The sequence below is a fragment of the Pleuronectes platessa genome, chromosome 19, assembly GCF_947347685.1.
Source record: "Pleuronectes platessa chromosome 19, fPlePla1.1, whole genome shotgun sequence".
NCBI lineage: Eukaryota > Metazoa > Chordata > Actinopteri > Pleuronectiformes > Pleuronectidae > Pleuronectes > Pleuronectes platessa.
In genome coordinates this window covers 10,108,074-10,127,432 of record NC_070644.1, presented here as the reverse complement: position 1 = coordinate 10,127,432, position 19,359 = coordinate 10,108,074, and the positions used below count along the sequence as shown (strand labels likewise).

General features: G+C 45.5%; 2 protein-coding genes and 1 long non-coding RNA gene across 3 annotated transcripts; 1 reads left to right on the top strand and 2 right to left on the bottom strand.

Moving 5' to 3' along the window:
* Positions 1-3,581: 3,581 nt before the first annotated feature.
* On the bottom strand, positions 3,582-15,362 carry LOC128425383 (uncharacterized). Its single transcript, XM_053411973.1, has 11 exons — positions 14,516-15,362; positions 14,295-14,339; positions 10,485-10,737; positions 10,063-10,388; positions 9,881-9,965; positions 9,661-9,795; positions 9,398-9,555; positions 9,196-9,307; positions 8,721-8,964; positions 8,384-8,534; positions 3,582-8,187 (listed from the first exon to the last, which is right to left on the bottom strand). The coding sequence occupies exons 3-11, from the start codon at positions 10,714-10,716 to the stop codon at positions 7,915-7,917; spliced, it is 1,716 nt and encodes a 571-aa protein (XP_053267948.1). The 5' UTR covers positions 10,717-10,737; positions 14,295-14,339; positions 14,516-15,362; the 3' UTR covers positions 3,582-7,914.
* LOC128425382 (E3 SUMO-protein ligase ZBED1-like) lies at positions 11,191-13,577 on the top strand. The gene is made up of 2 exons (XM_053411971.1): positions 11,191-12,792; positions 12,956-13,577. The coding sequence occupies exons 1-2, from the start codon at positions 11,320-11,322 to the stop codon at positions 13,343-13,345; spliced, it is 1,863 nt and encodes a 620-aa protein (XP_053267946.1). The 5' UTR covers positions 11,191-11,319; the 3' UTR covers positions 13,346-13,577.
* Positions 15,363-15,934: 572 nt separating the features above from the next.
* Positions 15,935-17,024, bottom strand: LOC128424964 (uncharacterized). Its single transcript, XR_008333071.1, has 2 exons — positions 16,760-17,024; positions 15,935-16,295 (listed from the first exon to the last, which is right to left on the bottom strand). It is a non-coding gene; the product is annotated as an uncharacterized LOC128424964 (long non-coding RNA).
* Positions 17,025-19,359: the final 2,335 nt, after the last annotated feature.

Sequence of the window (19,359 nt, the reverse complement as noted above, 5' to 3'; positions counted from 1 at the left end):
TCATAATGGGGCGGGGCCCCTGAGCAGGAATCTAAATAAAGGATCGTGCAGGATTCAAACTACAAACTCTTTCACTTTTCTTCCGACTCTTGAGGTGAGTTCGTCCCGCGGTGTCGTCTGTGTTCGCCGGGCTCATAGATACACGGAGATACCCTCATCCCATTGGTCCCCAGCACACCAACATAGAGCTTCCCCATTGGTCAAACCCACATGTCAATCAACTATTACAGGTAACATTGAACAACACCACACCAATCAGCTGTGTGAGTTTCTCCAGGAAAATAATATATATGAAAACTTTCAGTCGGGGTTTAGATCCAATCACAGTACAGAGACAGCCTTGGCAAAAGTCACTAATGACCTTTTAATAGCCTCAGATCAGGGACTTGTGTCTGTCCTCGTTCTTTTAGATCTCGGTGCAGCATTCGACACAATTGACCATCAAATTTTATTACAAAGACTCAAACAATTAATTAACATTAATGGAACCGCCCTTAACTGGTTTAAATCGTACTTGTCTGATCGCTCCCTTTTCGTGCAAATTAATGATGAGTCATCTGTGCGCACCAAAGTAAACCATGGTGTTCCCCAGGGCTCTGTGCTCGGCCCAATTTTATTCTCATTATATATGCTTCCACTAGGAAACATTATCAGGACACACTCGGTAAATTTCCACTGCTATGCGGATGACACCCAGTTATATTTGTCAATAAAACCTGAACAAAGTAATCAATTAACTAAACTTCGAGCATGTCTCAAGGACATAAAAACCTGGATGACCCGCAATTTTCTCTTATTAAACTCAGACAAAACAGAGGTTATAATACTTCGCCCCAAACACCTTAGAGATACATTATCTAATGATATAGCGGCGCTAGACGATATTGCCCTTGCTTCCAACAAAACAGTCAGGAACTTGGGAGTGATCTTCGATCCTGATTTATCCTTTAATAGTCACTTAACCCTTGTGTTGTCCCAGGGTCTGGTTGACCCAGCATGTGTTTGTGTGTGTGTGACAGTCTCCCGTCTTTGTGCGTGGCGTGCAGCAATACAAATCATTTTTAGAAAAAACGTGTGCCACCTCATTTTCTTCTTCTTCTTCTTCTTCTTCTTCTTCTTCTTCTTGTCGTTCGCATCACCGAGCAATAACAGGCTCGAGTACGCGCCGTTGGCAGCCGGGGATGCTCGCGGCCGACGTGCTACAGCCCGGCCGACGTGCTACAGGCCCTACGTCTTCGCGTGGGTCCTGTGCAGCTATAAAAAAGAATACAAATGAATTTCCTTCTTCCTTTATTGATATTACCACTGAGCATGAGTCTTTTTCTTCTTCTTCTTCTTCTTCTTCCTCTTCTTCTTGTCGTTCGCATCACCGAGCAACAACAGGCTCGAGTACGCGCCGTTGGCAGCCGGGGATGCTCGCGGCGCGTGCCCTCGGGTCACCGGGACCCCGGCCGACGTGCTACAGGCCCTACGTCTTCGCGTGGGTCCTGTGCAGCTATAAAAAAGAATACAAATGAATTTCCTTCTTCCTTTATTGATATTACCACTGAGCAAGAGTCTTCTTCTTCTTCTTCTTCTTGTCGTTCGCATCACCGAGCAACAACAGGCTCGAGTACGCGCCGCTGGCAGCCAGGGATGCTCGCGGCGCGTGCCCTCGGGTCACCGGGACCCCGGCCGACGTGCTACAGGCCCTACGTCTTCGCCGCTCGGAGAGAAGGGCGTTACTAACAATGCATCCGTGGTACAAGTCGGTACAACACCGTGCCGTTGTCCCTGACGAGGTCACGCGATGTCACGTCAAGAGCGTTTCACCAGAGACCAGGTTCTCCAACAGCTGTTCTCCTGGCGACAATCCTCTGAACAGGCAGAGGACCAAGACGAAGAAGACGAGGAAGACGAAGAAGAAGACGAAGAAGACACAGACGACTGCGTCGCTCCTGAGCACGCGGCACTCGGAGGCCGACGTCAGCGACCGCGCGGACGGCAAACCGGTCGTCGTCCTGGACTACAACCGCAACAAAGGAGGCGTGGACAACCTGGACAAGGTGATCGGAACGTACAGCTGCAGGAGGATGACCGCGCGCTGGCCCCTGGTCGTCTTCCACAACATCCTCGACGTCTCTTCCTACAACGCCTTTGTGATATGGCAAGAGGTCAACCCCGACTGGATGCCGGGCAAGCGGAACAAGCGCAGGGTGTTCCTCGAGCGGCTAGGAAAGGCTCTCGTGGCGCCTTACATCGCGCGGTCGTGAAGGCCGTGAAAGTGGCCCCCGGCCGCCGAAGCCGCAGCCGCCGCCGAGACGATGACAGCGACCGAGACGACGCTCGGCCCGAGCGTCCGGCTGCCCCTCCGGCCCTAGTCCTGCAGCGACAAGAACAAAGACAGCAACAACGACAGCAACAGCAACAATCCCAGGGTCCGGCCTCCAGTCTAGCCCTGGCCGTCGCGGCCGCCGCGGCCCCGCTCGCGGCGAGCAAGAGGAAGAGGTGTCAGATATGCCCCAGGAACAAGGACTGTAAAACTCAGACAAAGTGCCGCGGGTGTGACAAATACATCTGCAAGGGCTGTTCCCTTTTCTATTGCCCTTCTTGCGCGTGCTGATGTGTGGTGGGCTGTGCGTGTGCACGTGTGCGCGTGCGTTTGAAAGCAGGGACAGGTTCCATTACGCAACGGAGGGAGCCGGGTCGGTCCAACGTCGCGAGTCTAAGGGTCACAGGGACCCCGACCGACAAGCGACCGGCCTCATGTCACACCGGCCCTACGTCTTTGCGTGTGTCTTGCAGCTATAAGAGAAATAATAAAAATGTGTTTTTTTTTTATTATTATTACTGCGCACGAGTCTTCTTTTTCTTCTCCTTCTCCTTCTCCTCCTTCTCATCACCGAGCAAGAACAGTCTCGTGTGCACGACACTGGCAGCCGGGTCGGTCCAGCGTCGCGAGTCTAAGGGTCACAGGGACCCCAACCGACAAGCGACCGGCCTCATGTCACACCGGCCCTACGTCTTTGCGTGTGTCTTGCAGCTATAAGAGAAATAATAAAAATGTGTTTCTTTTTTATTATTATTACTGCGCACGAGTCTTCTTTTTCTTCTCCTTCTCTTTCTCCTTCTCCTTCTCCTTCTCATCACCGAGCAAGAACAGTCTCGAGTGCACGACACTGGCAGCCGGATCGGTCCAGCCTCGCGAGTCGTTCAGCTATAAGAGAAATAACAAAAATGTGGTTTTTTTCTTCTTCTTCTTCTTCTTCTTCTTCTTCTTCTCCTCATCACGGAGCAAGAACAGGCTCGAGGACACGACGCGGGAAACCGGACAGGCCCTGCTCCGCGAGTCTCAGGGTCACGGGGACGCCGATGGGAGAGACGGTCCTCAACGCGAGCGGCCGCGCAAGCCCCTCAGCGCGAGCCTTCGGGTCTCAGAGACCCAGGTCGATGAGACTCGCCAACACGGGCATCCCAGGGGTCCTACGTCACACCGGCACGCAACTTGGAGCGGGTGTGACAAATACATCTGCAAGGGCTGTTCGCTTTTCTATTGCCCTTCGTGCGCGAGCTGATGTGTGGTGGGCTGTGCGTGTGCGCGTGCGTCTGTGTGTTTGAAGCAGGGTATCGCAAACAAGCGTTAGTCAAATCGCTACCCAAACGCTCACAGCCAACAGCATGGGGAAGCAGGGACAACACGAGGGTTAAGCACATTTTTGAAGTAGTTTGTTAAAACAAAAACTGCAAATAGACTATCATTGGTTGGCCGTGTCTGCTATGTCTTACACCTCCACGTAAACAAAACAAACTGATTTAAAACAAGTCGAGATGGAAAAACGCACAACACAGCCAAATATATAAGTAAAAGCAAAAACAACTTTCAGCAAACACAACCAAAAACAAACACTGTGTCGTGGACTACTGCATATTCACACACACAATTCAGGTTTTTCAATGGACCTCGCCAAATGGAACCCTGGGTAATCAGGCCCAGTTATCTATATATTGCCAATTCCAATCCATAGTCGCCCTTTGTGCTGACTCAACACAACTTAGAAGCTGTTGAGTCTTTATATATGTATTGTACAAACTGGCTGATGTGTACAACTTCAAGCAGGGTTGTGTCTTCACTTTGCCGTCCCTACAGGCAAGATACCCTACAGGTGTATTGTCACCCTGCTGGAAAAAAATGCAAACAGAAACACAGGCTTACATGTAGATTAGTGGACAAGCTGGCGGGCAGATATACAGGCAGGTAATCATCCAGGCAGTTACAAAATACAGCTAACAGACACAAAAGGTTCATAAACCGACAAACCAACGAGGATCTGCTGACAAAGGCAGCTGTAAACACTGTTTTTTGTCAATTTTTTGTGCAAGAATTATAAATATGAAATTCAAAGTTTAAGTCTTTAATATTTTCAAGTCACATTTGTAAATGTTTATGAGTCACTATATACGCAGTTAAAAACAAAGTCAGCGTTCATCTTTATGATTGGAGTTTGACATTTTTTTTTAATTTGTTCTATTTAAAATACACCTGTTACACAGAGAGTCATATTTCTGTGGCAACACCTCTAACTGCACTGGCAAAGCAACAATGCAACCATATGAGGCCCAAACTGTTCTTTGAAAAAGTATTAATTATGAATTTCATTACCTTGAAATGACCTTGCTCACCTTGCACAGCATGCGTGTGACTTATCTCATAAGTCATGATGAAAGATGGCGCCATGAACTGCTGCCATGGCGTGTTGGTGCGCACTTCTGTGCTTGTTTTTAGTATTTAATTCTGTTTACTGCGACCCTACTCGGATTACTTTCACGATGGACAAGCTTCTTACCATCAGGGACACAACACCATCCGATTTATGTCCCAACTTCCTCGCCTCTTCCATGTATTTATTGGATTTACTCATCAAAGGTACTGTGGTCCTCGGCCATGCAGCGAGACTGAGGCGGAGACGGAGAGGAAAGCGAGCCGGGGCTCTGGTGCGCTTCAGGGAGAGAGGATTACGCTCACCTCTCCCGAGCTTTCTCCTCTCCAATGTTCGTTCGCTGTGCAATAAGATGGACGAACTGCGCCTTCTCGTCCGGACAAATAGAGACTTTTCCCTTTCTTCTGTCTTGTGTTTCACGGAATCGTGGCTGACCTAAACTACACCGGACTCCGCCGCACAGCTGACCGGCTTTCAGCTGTTACGGGCAGACCGCGACCCGATCCTCTCACGCAAGGCAAAAGGCGGAGGGATTTGTTTTTATATAAACATGGCTGGTGCAGCGACGTGAAAGTAATTTTACAGTCCTGTTCTCTGGACCTGGAAACTTTTTCACTACTGCAGACCGTTCTACTCTCCCCATTACACCTCTTTTATCCTGGCTGGAGTTTACATCCCCCCGCAAGCTGACGTGCGTGAGGCTCAACGACAACTCGCGGAGCAGATACTGGGAGTGGAGAAAAGGAGAGAGAACACATATTCCCCTGTTATTGTCCTTGGGGACTTTAATAAGGGGAACTTATCTAACGAACTCCCAAAATACAAACAGTTAATCAAATGCCCGACCAGGGGCGACAATACTCTGGACCACTGTTACAGCACCATCAGCAAGGCGTCTCATGCAGTTTCCCGCGCTGCCCTGGGTCATTACCGGAAATGATGTCGTCCCGAAATGCTGGCGTTAGCGGACCAATCACAGCCAAGGGCTATCCGTGGCCTCTCCGCCATGCAGAGGAGTAGTTAGAAAAATCAGACCTGCACGAAAAGCTCTCCGAGGAGCCCCGGAGAGGCCCGGAGAGGGCGTTCTACGTCAAAGAAGGCGGTCCTATCTGTCCGTGTCCGTCAAAACGGAGAAGCATAAATTGGCCTTAAGGCACTGTGCGGATCAGCTGTCTCCAGTGTTCACGGACATCTTCAACACCTCACTGGCTGAATGTGATGTATCCGCCTGCCTCAAAACATCCACCATCATCCCCGTTCCCAAGAAACAGAGGATCACAGGCCTTAATGACTACAGACCAGTCGCCCTGACCTCTGTAGTAATGAAGACCTTCGAGCGCCTCGTGCTGACCCACCTCAAGACCATAACCAACCACCTCCTCGACCCACTGCAGTTTGCCTACAGAGCCAACAGGTCCGTAGACGATGCAGTCAACATGGGACTCCACTTCATCCTTCAGCACCTCGTCTCCCCTATAGAGATGGTAGCAGACTTCAGGAGGAGCCCAGCCCAAACAGCCCCCCTCACCATGTGCAACTCCCCAGTTAAAACAGTGGAGTCATTCAGATTCCTGGGGACGATCATTGCAAAGGACCTGAGGTGGATGGAGAACATCACCTCCACCATCAAGAAGGCCCAGCAGAGGATGTTCTTCCTGCGGCAACTGAAGAAATTCAACAGTCCGCGGAAAGTGATGGTTGAGTTTTATACAGCCATCATTGAGTCCATCCTCACCGCATCTATCACCGTCTGGTTCGCTGCCTCCACTGCCAAGGACAAGGGCAGACTGCAGCGGATCATTCAGTCAACTGAGAAGGTCATCGGCTGTGACCTGCTGGCTCTCCTAAACCTGTTCCACTCCAGAACCAGTAGGAGAGCGGGGACAGCATCCAGGTGTTAGGCCTCAGCTCTGGCAGGGATGGCGAGGCTTTGAGGAGATCTCGTCATGCATTTTCGACCATTGATTGGTTGAAGAGGGATGCAAGCGTTTGATCATAGAGGAGAAAGAACAGAAAGCAGTATTATTCTTAACAATGATAATTCAGAAGTCTCGACAAGATCTATCAGACTTGTTGTGAACATGTGTTCTTCTAAGACTAGAGAGGATAAGGTCATGTAGAGGATTAAATAAGCGTCCTTGTCAGATTTCCTATTAGGCTGCTTCCATTATCGTATACTCTGACTCACCTTGACAACAATTCAGTAATAAGGAAATATAAAGCCAAGGTAAATGTTAGGTAAGACTGTCATCATTGAGGATTCATAGCTTTCTATTGTAGCAGCATTGACACATGATAAGGTTATTGGCTCTTGATCTATTCACTGCTCTGTAGGAATTGGATGAATACCATGGGGTCAAGACGCTCGGGTATGGTTGGACAGATGGGTTTTCCCTCTGCTTAAACAGACCGCCTAATGCGGTGGATGAGTGCTGTGGCTTATTGTGGCAAGTGAAGTATGTCACATGATTTATGTCACCTGATGTATGGCACATGACTGAAGCAGCGCAGCTCGAGTTGCCTGCCAGAGCTAGCTCGCTGGCTTCGCTCCATTTCAGTCAGACAACTCACGTTTGATTATTTATCTTATTTATTACGATATTTATTATTCACAGTAGAACAGGTTTGTGTTTGGCGTCTAGGCTCCAACTTAATCACTCCCCATATGCTAACACAGGAATGATGAGCTAATACTGTAACCCCCCAACACTGCACAGATTTGGAGCCTGACGGATGAATCGGTATCTGTTATGTGTGCGCCATTCAACGCCGCGGTGTGGCCATTCTCCATAGGCGCATGCCTGCTGGAAAATATGTTACCCAGTGAGCCTGTTATGTGTTCCACGCCACTGCGGTGTGGCTATTCTCCATAGGCGCATGCCTGCTGGAGAATATGCTACCTAGTGAGCCTGTTATGTGTTCCACGCCACTGCGGTGTGGCTATTCTCCATAGGCGCATGCCTGCTGGAGAATATGCTACCTAGTGAGCCTGTTATGTGTTCCACGCCACTGCGGTGTGGCTATTCTCCATAGGCGCATGCCTGCTGGAGAATATGCTACCTAGTGAGCCTGTTATGTGTTCCACGCCACTGCGGTGTGGCTATTCTCCATAGGCGCATAGCCTTTTTAAGCAATAAGGAACAAGAACTATACAATCAACCAGAACAACAATAAATAAAAATGAGGTATCGGATGCAGATCAGAAGCTGGTTAGTAATTATCTGTGGGCAAGGTTGTACTGGCCTGTGGCCTTCTTGGAGTCCTTGATGACATCTGAGGGGGGCTCCCATCTGAAACAGGGCTCCAGGTCGGCCATCTTTATGGCCATTATCGAGGACAGGGTGCCATCTAATGCCAGGCTATTTCTGGTCTTAGTTTTATTCAGTCCCACCACAGAAAACACCCTCTCCGCATCTGCATTTGAATGGGGCAACACCAGGACCAGCTTGGCGACGGCAGCAAGCCTCTCAAATTCTTTGGCTCCTGTTACCTATGGAAAATGAACCAAGAACAAAATGGAAAAACATAGCATATTTTGATTAATACTGTAAGTATACTGTAACAAAGTTCAGATACAACATGCATAGTTTGCATCATGTATGACAGATACAGATGCATGCATCAATAAAAGCAACAGATGTAGCCAAGCCACACCTGCCAAAAAGAAAGACAAAAAAAAAGTATACCTTATGTTTCCTTGTTGCCATTCCAGCCCAGAAGCTTTCCATTTCAGTTTCGTCCTGAAGGGAGGTTGTTGGCATGGTTTGAAAACTGAGAAACTCCTCACCCAGGTGGTCATGCTCCTCTGGCCCATGGTATGGGAGGAGATGGGGAAACCTATTTATGAAAGTAGAGTTACAGGTTGTTAAGTTATAGGTATATTGTCATCAACCAGCAGCAGTTCATACACATCTTTGAGGAAAAGCCATATAAGAATAACTCATGTGCAGTTTAGGAGTGAACATACCTCATCATAAGCATTTTAGCTAAGATGATAGACAATAATTAAAGAAAAAAACTAACCTTTCAACAAAGTACAGGACATCTTCAATGCCACTTTCAGCCCTCTGCCGCACATCTACAAATTTTGCGTGTTTGATCAGTGGCTCTTCCAGTGGCAGCTTCTTAAGTGCATAGCCCACAGCACTGGTTAGGAAACTTAACACAGCTTCATGGAATGAATCCACCTGCCGTGGTGTGATGTCACCCTCATCAAGATACCTGTTAAGTGTAGCCCTGGTTGTGAACCCAATGTTCAACTTTTTCCCTGTACAGATACAGCATATCAGGAAAACATAAATGGTTTAACATACTGATGCAGCAATATCAGCTTGACAGATAGGGCAATAAATCCAACCAGAAGCTCACTGTTGGAAGGACTACCACAAACCTTAGGTTTCTACTCATGTAGTGGCAAAAGGTTAGCTACAAGGCTAAATATCACATTTTATCTATCACATATCACAGTGTATGATCATAATAATAGTCAAACACTAACCTGGCAAATGGTTTGCCTTCTCTTTATAGGCAATTTCACAAGGCTCTTCGTGACATTGCAGAGCTGCTGGAACCATAAATTTGGAACATAGCTTGCGTACGAATTTCACCATCTATGACAGACATTGACAAAAATAGTATTAGATCCCTGCAGATATCAGCAAGAAACACAGAATGTAAAAAACAGCAAGATCCAAACTCACCTCATCATGTAACAAATATATTGCTGACTGCTCTCTCTGGAGAAGCAAGTTGAAATCAGTGAAGGTTGGTACGGTGGCTTGGTAGAACAGCAGGTACACTTCTGTCATGGGGTCAGTAAATGCCTGCACAAGCCTCTTGAATCTGGCCTGATTTTCATCTTGAATCAATAAATAAATAACACAAAATAAGAGGTTGTCAATAAGTTGGTGACTAACAATCCATGTAGTTGCTGCATAATGAAATTGAAAATTGATGACCATACTAGCAGATTTGAAGTAGCTCGCGAGAGGTCCGTAAAGCCTCAGGATTCTGGTCACACAACGTTCAAGGCTTAGCCAACGAACTGAGATGTGCAGGAGGACCTCCATGTACTCAGCTTCATGCAGCTCACAAAACTCTGTTTCAAACATTTAATTCCATATCATATCTTTTCTAAAGCTCTGCATTTCAATATTACACGTAATAGTATCAAACATGCATACCTGTCAGGTATCCTTTCCGATTTGTGCTACCTTTGAACCAGTAACCGATGTCCACTACCATGTCCTCCAAATCAAAACCAGACACCTGCAATGCATTAATCAAATCATATCATTCAGTCAATGCATGCAATTAGGATACAAATATAAAGTTACGTGTAGAGATAAATCAGGCCTGAACTCACTTTAAAAAATCCCCTTCCTGCAGCTTTGGTGGTGTTATGGGCCACATGACAAGGACAACCACGAATATAGGTGTTGGGGTGTTTCTGGAGCACCCTAGAGGCGATGGAATTGTGTGGTCCGATGTTCACAGCTGCATTGTCAACCGAGAGAGCAACGCAGTTCTCCCAAGGGATACCATGCTCCTCTAGGGTGGAGTTAATCTTGGCGAAGATCTCGCTTGCTGTCCCACATGTCTTCCCACTTGTTGTGCACATGCTCAAAAATCGGTGGACAACTTTGCTTCCCATGAAGACCCGGGCAGTAAGCGGGTTCATCTTTTGCACTCCTATAATGACGAGTTAGAATTATACAAATGTACATGTTGTTCAATGTTTACACAAAGCAAATGTTTTTCAGAAGAGATAAATAGTTTGGGAAATACCTGTGTCATTTGACCCATCTGTAACAAGGGTGTATGGGCTGTTTTTGAGCTCCTTCACAAGCTCTTGTGTGAAATAAGGCGCAAGCGCTTTGTTAGTAATGCAGGATGACTTAGTCCTGGCACACCTGTAGTCCTGCGCCGTCTTCGAATCTCCAAAACAGTCTTTTAGGAGAGGCCCCAGGTGATCCGCAAAGGCTAGAGGAACGTTATGAGCTACCAACCCAGCTGTCATTTTTACCTCAGCTCTTCTTGTCTGTAAGAAATTGAAAATGATTAATCCTCCCAAAAGACCATAGTTTATTTCAAATAGACACCTGTGATAATAGGGCACAGGTTAAAAAAAACACATTCAGCAACTAAGATCTCAAATTAAGAAAATTGGACTGTAATACACTGAAATACAAAACCACAAATTAGTCAAAACTATCAACCATGACTTTACCGCGATCAACTAGAACACAAAACTCTTGACTGAACCTTGACAGGACTATTAAACATATCATACCTTAACCTCTTGTGCAGACATCCCTCCAACAGAGGGAGCGGGCATTGCATATTGGGTTATTGTGGCTGTGGACTGAAGAGCTCGTTGCTTTTCTTGGTGGCCTTTGGTTTTTAAGTGGCGCACTAGATCTGCCACACCCTGATGGCAACATGAGTTTTCACTCCGGCAGACTGCACACCAGTAGTGCGTGTTGAGTAGTGGTGCAACGGATCATCATTGATCCGTGATCCGTTCGGATCAATTATTTCGGTTCGGCACACACATGATCCGCGGATTGATTTATGGAGAAAAAAAAATTGTGCGCACGTTCAGTCCACACACGGCGTGGTCATGGCGAGCGGAGGAACGGAGGAGCTTGAACACCCCGCGTCATTTAAATCCCCTGTTTGGGAGCATTTTGGCTTCCCTGTCAAAGTTAATGATGAAGGAAAGAGGTTAGTGGATAAAACCGTGACGGTGTGTAGGCACTGTGGCATAAGAAAGCCATACAACAGTGGAAACACATCTAGCATGGCCACGCATTTGCAGCGACATCACCCCGGTGTTTCACTGACAGGAGTGAAACCGAAAGCGGCTCAACAACCGCTTATCACCGCAGCATTTAAACAGCCCCTTCCTGCACAAACCGACCAGGCTAAAGCTATCACAAACGCTATTGGTGTGTTTATAGGTGCAGACATGAGGCCATATTCGGTTGTGCAAAACAAGGGTTTTAAATACATGTTGAACGTGCTCGAGCCACGTTACGACATTCCGTCGCACACCCACTTCAGCGAAAAGATTGTGCCAGATCTTTATGAGCAGGAGAAGAAAAAAGTTGTGGATGAACTATCTGTAGCACCCTCTGTTGCACTCACAACAGACGGGTGGACGTCAAGGGGAACGGTGAGCTATGTGACAATAACCGCTCACTTCATCACAGCAGACTGGGAGATGAAAAGTCCGGTGCTGCAGACACGCCCCCTCTACGAAAGTCACACAGGCAGTCATCTTGCGCAGGTACTGACACAAGCAGTGGAGGAATGGAAGATAAAGAGGCCCACTACTAATATCCCAGTCACAACTGATAATGCCAAAAATCAAATAAATGCAGTGAATGAGGCAGGACTGGGCCCACAGATAGGGTGCTTTGCACATGTAGTGAATTTGGCATCACAGAAGGGAATCTCAGTCAATAGGATGGACCGCCTCCTTGGGAGGATCAGGAAGGTGGTTTCCTACTTCCACAGAAGCACAACAGCTGCTCATGTGCTTAAGACAAGGCAAGAGATGCTAAAGCTGCCTACTCATAAGCTCATACATGATGTCCCAACAAGGTGGAATTCCACTTATGATATGTTGGAGCGTTATCTGGAGCAGCAGGCAGCTATATACTCTGCATTGACCGACAAGACCCTAAAGAAAAATGTCAAAGACATCATAAACCTCTCTGATGATGATGTGAGAGTGGCAGAGGAGGTCCTCCAGGTGCTTAAACCCCTTAAAACTGTTACATCTCTGCTGAGCACTGAAACTTCGCCATCGGTGTCAATGATCCTGCCGCTGAAAACAAGGATTCTACAATCCATGGCTCCAAGTGTGGAAGACAGCACCATCACTCAAGATGTCAAGACTGCCATTAGAGAGGACCTGAAGCCCAGATACACTTCACCCCCTACTCTACAGGACTACCTTCACAGATCTACTGCCCTGGATCCGAGGTTCAAGTCCCTGTCTCACATAGACCCTGACCTACGCCAGAGGACATACAGTGACCTCACCACTGAGCTTGTGAGCAGTCTAGCCACTGAAGACTGTGATGAGGTAAAGAAAAAAAATATTATTTAAAAATGATAAATTTAAATCTACATACATTTTTTATTTTCAGTAATAATGGCATTCATTAAATGTTATTGCCACATTTTTCATGTCTATGAAACATGAAAATAAATAATAGGTTTAATTAATCAACTATTCTTTTCTGCAGGGTCAAGCTGCAGAGCCAACAGGAGCAAACTTGGACACATCTCCTCCACAAAAGAAGTCGGCAATGGCAGAGCTTTTTGGAGAGACCTTTGCCAGCAAAGACATGGACAGCAAGACTCCTGCTGACATCATCAAAGAGGAGGTGGCATTCTACCTGGCAGCAAGCGGCATTGCAGTGGATGGTGATCCACTGACATGGTGGAAAAGCAATGAGTGTAAATACCCTCATACTGCTAAGATGGCAAGATGCTATCTCGCTGTGCCAGGCTCTTCAGTTCCTTCCGAGAGAGTGTTCTCAACAGCAGGGGACATAGTGACTGCAAAGAGGTCCACACTCTCCCCAGACAATGTAGACACCCTTGTCTTTTTGAAAAAGAATTTGAAATTATAAGCTCATGTATGCTTTGTTTTCTTTCTTTAATTCTTCTTTGATGATGTGGACGTAGGCTTTATGTCACTCTCATAAAGCTCTTGTTTCAAGGAAGATGATGTGCCTTCTTATGTTGCACTTTAAGTTGTTTTTTATTGATGGTCATTGGTCCATGTTTAAAGGAAGGAGATGTGCCTTTTTATGTTGCACTGTAAGTTGTTTTTCATTAATTATGTTGAAAAGAAGATATTAATCGTGCACTTTAAGTTGATTTTATATTGTTAATAAACAAAAAGACAACTTATGTTTATTTGTCTTGTCTATTTTTTTTTTTGCTGATCCGAAAAATGATCCGATCCGTGACTCTGATCCGAGGAACGATCCGAACCGTGAGTTTTTTGATCCGTTGCACCCCTAGTGTTGAGGCTCCCTCTTGTAATAAATGGCCAGGAAGAGGTCCACTCATTTTGGAACAGGGTTCTATATGTTGCTGCTCCAGCCAGAGCACGCCTCTTCTGGCCCTGCTGTTGGATTGGGGGAGTTTCTTCTGTCTGTCCCTCTGTGTCTTCTTCCATCTGCACTGTTGGTTGTTCTATTTGTCCTGTCTGTTTCTCTTCTGCATGTTTGTCTGTCTGTCCTGTCTGTTGCTCTTCTGCAGCAACTGACTGTTCTGTCAGTGTGTTTGTCTGTCGTTTGTCTGTCTGTCCTGTCTGTTGCTCTTCTGCAGCAACTGACTGTTCTGTCAGTGTGTTTGTCTGTCTTTTCTGACTTGGCTGGTTCTTTAAATAATATAAAAGATTTCCCTTTTGTCCCGGGCCTGGCAAAGGTCTTTTACGAGACATCTTTCCTACCTTAAAGAATTCAAATGGTTTTTAATAACTCTACTCTCAGTTTCAAAAACATGCTTACTTACTTCTATTGCACAAATTTCCTGTCTTTATGATAAATTATTTGGAATACATCGACTTACCTGTATAAAGTGCTGTTTGGAAGATCTTCAGAGTGAGTTTTTGGCCTGTTGATAAAAAGATAAATGCTCACAAGGTTAACAAGGTGCTCTCCTGCTGTTTGTTATGACATCTGAGTTTACATTCACCACACAAAATCAAGTTCACAAACACAAACGAATAATTTCTTTCAAGATTTAAAGTTTAAGAGAGTGAGTACTTAATTGAAACACATGTCACATACCATTGTCTCTGCTCAGACTGAAGATGAAGATTTTCTTCAGCGGTAGATTCCAGGTAGATTCTCTCTTGTAACTCTTCTTCTGCAGCGGATAGAGTTACAGATGCGCTCCTTAGCGCCATCTAGCGTCGGGGAGGAACGAACGCGTCTCGGCCCAAAATCAGATTTTTTTTTTGGCGTGAGAAATTGGGTGTGTGGCGTGAGTGCGTGTGAAAACATGCAAAAGCGTGTGTCACAGGGGGAAAGCTTGAGAGTTGGCAGCTCTGCTTTGATGACGTGGTTGATTACGTTACCGTTGATCATCTGTCAATCATCGTATAAAGCCCGCCCTGACAATCTGATTGGCCCGGTCGGGCCATAATTTTTCCTCAACGGAGCGACTCCAGACCGAACTGCCCGACCTAAAATGTTGTGGGCGGGGCTAAGTTCGTCTGGCATCCAGGCTAGTGTTTTATGCTACTTTGCATTCAAATTGGAGATTCTAGAGATTACATTTTTGCTATAGAGTAGAAACATGTATTTGAGGGCAGTTTTATTCTAATGAAATAATCTTGTAATGTAATGGAGAGCAGTCTAACTTACAAGCTTTACTCATAATGTGTCACATTTCATCCGACTGATCATGTCCTGGGATGGGACTTGAACGAGGCAGGTTAAGTTCTGATCTTGTTATGATCAGAGTTGGGCAAGTTACTGAAAATTAGTACTTAGTTACAGTTACTAGTTACTTCTTTTAAAAGTAATTGAATTACTTCACCAGTTACTGTATATCAAAAGTAATTAGTTACTAGGCAAAGTAACTTTTAAATTACTTCTGTTATTTTATTGTGAAAATGTTTTATTTTGAAAAGGTTACATGATTTTATTTTGAAACGGTTCCGGTAGAGTCGCGGACATCCTGTGATGACTACAACGGCGCTACGGAAAAGGTTTATGTATTTAGCAACCCTCCGAAGAAGCACAATGTCTTACGGTGTCCACGGTTGTTTTAAGGTGTTTCTAAGTTGTTCAAAGTTGTAATAAGGTGTACGGTGTTACAAGGACGGCTCAAATAAACGACCAGAACATCAGTTTAAATCTCGATCATCTTTCGGGGATCTGGTTCACTTGTCTTCTTGTCTGCAAGTGTTCAGTTTTCTCAAAAGAGAGTAACGCGAGTAACGAACTCATTTAAATTTCAGAAATTGTAACTGCGCTACTTGATTAAAAAAATACTTCGTTACATGCTCGTTACCACTAAAAGTAGTGGAATTACAGTAACGCGTTACTTTGTAGCGCGTTTGTAACCCCTCTTTGCCTTATGAGGTTACAGGTATATTTGGGTTTCGGTTTCAATTCACAGTTGGACCAGTTACCAGGATTCTAGGTTAACGCTCATGGAGCCCAGAATGGAACATCAACATTGACCACTCTCACACAAAATATGGTTTCAAAACTGTATTGTTAACAACAATTTTCAACATGGAAAATAATAAAATGCGCGCAAAATAAAATAGAAATATAAAGAAATGTCTTTATGGTCTTCTCTTCCTTGATATGAGCTCAGTTTATATCGTTGGGGCCCTTTGATCTTTGTGTTTCCTACCACACCGCAGGTTTGGGAGGTAGTTCAGTTGACTCTGTTCCTTAGTTCCGGCTCGCCATCTGGTTATCTCCAGCGGATGTCTGGAAGCCGCCTGGTGGCTATCCAGTGCTGGTCTCCTATCTATCGTCGACTACCGGTGTCGCTGATGTCCCCTCGACATCGAGCGTCACCAATTCAAATCCTTCACAAAAACCTGACCTGTAGAACAGGCCACATTCATACATCTCAGTAAATTACAACAGGCCATTGTTTCTCAGTTAAAATAAATAATAACATAAATATGACCTATATATTAATTTAAATCAATTAACAAAAATATATTATTCACATAGTTCTCACTTTACCAGTGAATGAAATAAAAAACTCAAATAACTCAAAATAGCCTTTTAGCATCAATTGTCCGAATTAAATAATGAAACAAGGTGTTATCCCCCTTTTTCTCTCCTTCCATACAATGCACACAATAGCTTAACATTTAGAATTACCCCACGTTGTTAGCAGCTAACTCGTGCGTTAGCTCAAGTTCAATGCTCATTCGCCTTGGTCGCTACACTAGCGGCTAACGCACAAGGTATCAATTTAGCAATTAGCGACAAGTTAGCACTGACGCACACACACCTCTACTCGACGCTCCCCACATTCAAAAGACACATTAAACTCACCGCCGAGCGGGCAACATCAACCGTGGACTGTTGAGTCAGCTCGCGGTGTTTTTTAACTACTTCTAGATATTTTCCAATCAGAGCGTTCCTCGTGCAACCGAACGGTGCGTTCTCTCCTTTCCCACACAGAGTTTTGCGTACCTGCAACGCCGCTGCACCGTGACGTCATGACGCACGTCTCTCTCCTCTCTCCGACACAGTTAACCCCATAAATGCCAGCTATCGCTCTCTCACACATTCATACAAAGTAATAGCGGACTTTTACTCTTTCTTTTAACTTTTTCACAGCTTATGAAGCCTGGGCTACACGTTACTCCCAACACTGGTTATGATGTAGCTTTTAAAAGATATATATGTGCTTGTGCATGTTGGAACATCTGTGCCTCTCGTCAGCAACACATTTAACGTCTCTGCAGAGAAAAGCTGATGGGCTGTAAATTTTGTGCGGACTGACAAATATTCTGCACCGAAATTCCCCGCACAAAATTGGAAAATAACCACTTTCTGTTTTCAGTGGTGAGAGCAACAGTTAATCTTTTAATTACAGGTTAAAAAAATTGAATTAGGCAGCAGCACAAATATCAATATGAATATCTCAACCATGATCAATATTTCTTTCTCTAAATTAATATATTTCTCAACGGCAAATGAAGCGTTCACATCGTAACTTTAAATGCTCCGGGAGTCACAGACATGTTAAACCATCTTGGACACATTGTTGTGGGGTTATGGATTGGCTTTGGCCCCTTGGACCCATGTAGTCATGGAGAAAGAGGTATCATCTTACCCAAGCTGGATATATTTTTACATCGTGTTGTTGCACTGGCTGTCTCGGCCTGGCGTCTGCCGTCTCTCCTCAAACTTCCCGGTTGAGAGCCAGGAGGAGAACGGTGCTGCACATGGAGGTCGTGTGTGTCACGACCAGGTTTTGTTTGTGTGTGTGTGTGTGTGTGCTAGAGCAGTGACTTTCAACCAGTGTGCCGCGGCACACTAGTGTGCCGTGAGATATCGTTAGGTGTGACGTGGGAAAATAACTAATATCTAGTGCTGCACCGATGTATCGGCCGAACATCGGTAGCGGCCGATATTCGCCTCTTTTACTGACATCGGCACATCGGTAATAATCTTGACTTTCACCGTGTCATTGGCCAATGTTCATTGGTATTTGTGGTTAATCCGCAGGGGCACGTGCCGCGGCTGGGAAACAGTCGCCCTGTCGCCCTCCTCTCCACGCCGCCGAAGGCTCGGTGTGTGGCCCGCCTCAACGTTTTTTGGGGGGGGAGGTCCTCGTCCGGTGGCGCCTCACGGCGTCGCTGATGCGGGGGGCTTTCTTTCTCTTGGACCAGGGGGCGGTGTCCGTCTGCGGTGCGGAAGGCGGGCCGTTTGAGGGGACCCGGTACGGAGGACGGCGGTGACGACTCTGGATGCGTGTCGGGCCCTTCTCGCGGATCACCTCAGAGAGCGGATCACCTCGGAAGGGGCCCCCCACGCGACGGAGGGTTCCCCCAGCGGGCGCCTAGCAGCTGACTTAGAACTGGTGCGGACCAGGGGAATGCGACAGTTTAATTAAAACAACGCATCGCGAAGGCCCACGGTGGGTGTTGACGCGAGGTGATTTCTGCCCAGTGCTCTGAATGTCAAAGTGAAGAAATTCTATGAAGCGCGGGTAAACGACGGGAGTAACTGTTGGCACTGAGAACAGGTCAATCTGAGGAGGGCTGTTTTAGACAGGGTAAAAGGGTGCTGTTTTAAATTATCCTTGTGGTATTTTGACCAAAATATGATACAGACATTTCATTAAGACCCCAAGGAACCATATCGACTAGTGGTAAAATGGGCATAATATGTCTCCGTTACATAAAGTTTAGTTAAATCAAAGATTGTTTCATAAATCTGATTCAATTTGTGCTCATTAAAAGATAAGAGTAATAAAGGGCTTTTTAATACATTTAGAAAATATACTACTAACGTTATGTATTATATGTACTGTGTTAGGCCATAGAGGGTCATTTTGTTACATTTTGGTTGGTGGTGTGCCCCAGTATTTTGTAAATGTAAAAAATGTGCCGCGGCTCAAAAAAGGTTGAAAATCACTGTGCTAGAGGGTCAGTTAAAGGATGCTTTTTCCAACACCACTTTAGGCGTTTGTATCATAGCAGGTGAATGACTCATATGAGACACATCTTAACTATGCCAAAGTCTTAGAGAGAAATACCAAACCATATTTGGCAATAATCTTATACAACTGAGCACATGACAGTATATCCTTGATAAAAAGCATATACATTGAAAGTTAAAATTATCATAATCATAATCATGCACTTTATTTAAATTATACATTACAAAACACAGTTACAAGATCTTTTACAAGTTCAAAATGAAAAATTGAAGGCAAACATTAGATTAAGAGCAGTTTGAAGACTCACAGCATTAGAGCACAAATACTATGTTAAGTGTCACTGATGAGAAAAGCTTAAAAACAGTGGTTGGTAGGATCAGTACTAGAAGGATACACACGTATAAAAATGTGTCTTTAAGAGAGATGCTCCTGTGGGAGGTTGTTCCATAGAGTGGGAGACCTGATATAAAAGGTCATTGGA

What these genes read in the sequence shown, in the direction of transcription:
- LOC128425383 (XM_053411973.1), bottom strand. Translation starts at nt 10,716, where the DNA reads ATGACAGCTGGGTTGGTAGCTCATAACGTTCCTCTAGCCTTTGCGGAT. An exon ending in AGATGGGTCAAATGACACAG is followed by an intron (nt 10,389 to 10,484) that starts GTATTTCCCAAA and finishes TCGTCATTATAG; the next exon opens with GAGTGCAAAAGATGAACCCG. An exon ending in GAAGGCAAACCATTTGCCAG is followed by an intron (nt 8,965 to 9,195) that starts GTTAGTGTTTGA and finishes GTATCTGTACAG; the next exon opens with GGAAAAAGTTGAACATTGGG.
- LOC128425382 (XM_053411971.1), top strand. Translation starts at nt 11,320, where the DNA reads ATGGCGAGCGGAGGAACGGAGGAGCTTGAACACCCCGCGTCATTTAAA. An exon ending in CCACTGAAGACTGTGATGAG is followed by an intron (nt 12,793 to 12,955) that starts GTAAAGAAAAAA and finishes TCTTTTCTGCAG; the next exon opens with GGTCAAGCTGCAGAGCCAAC.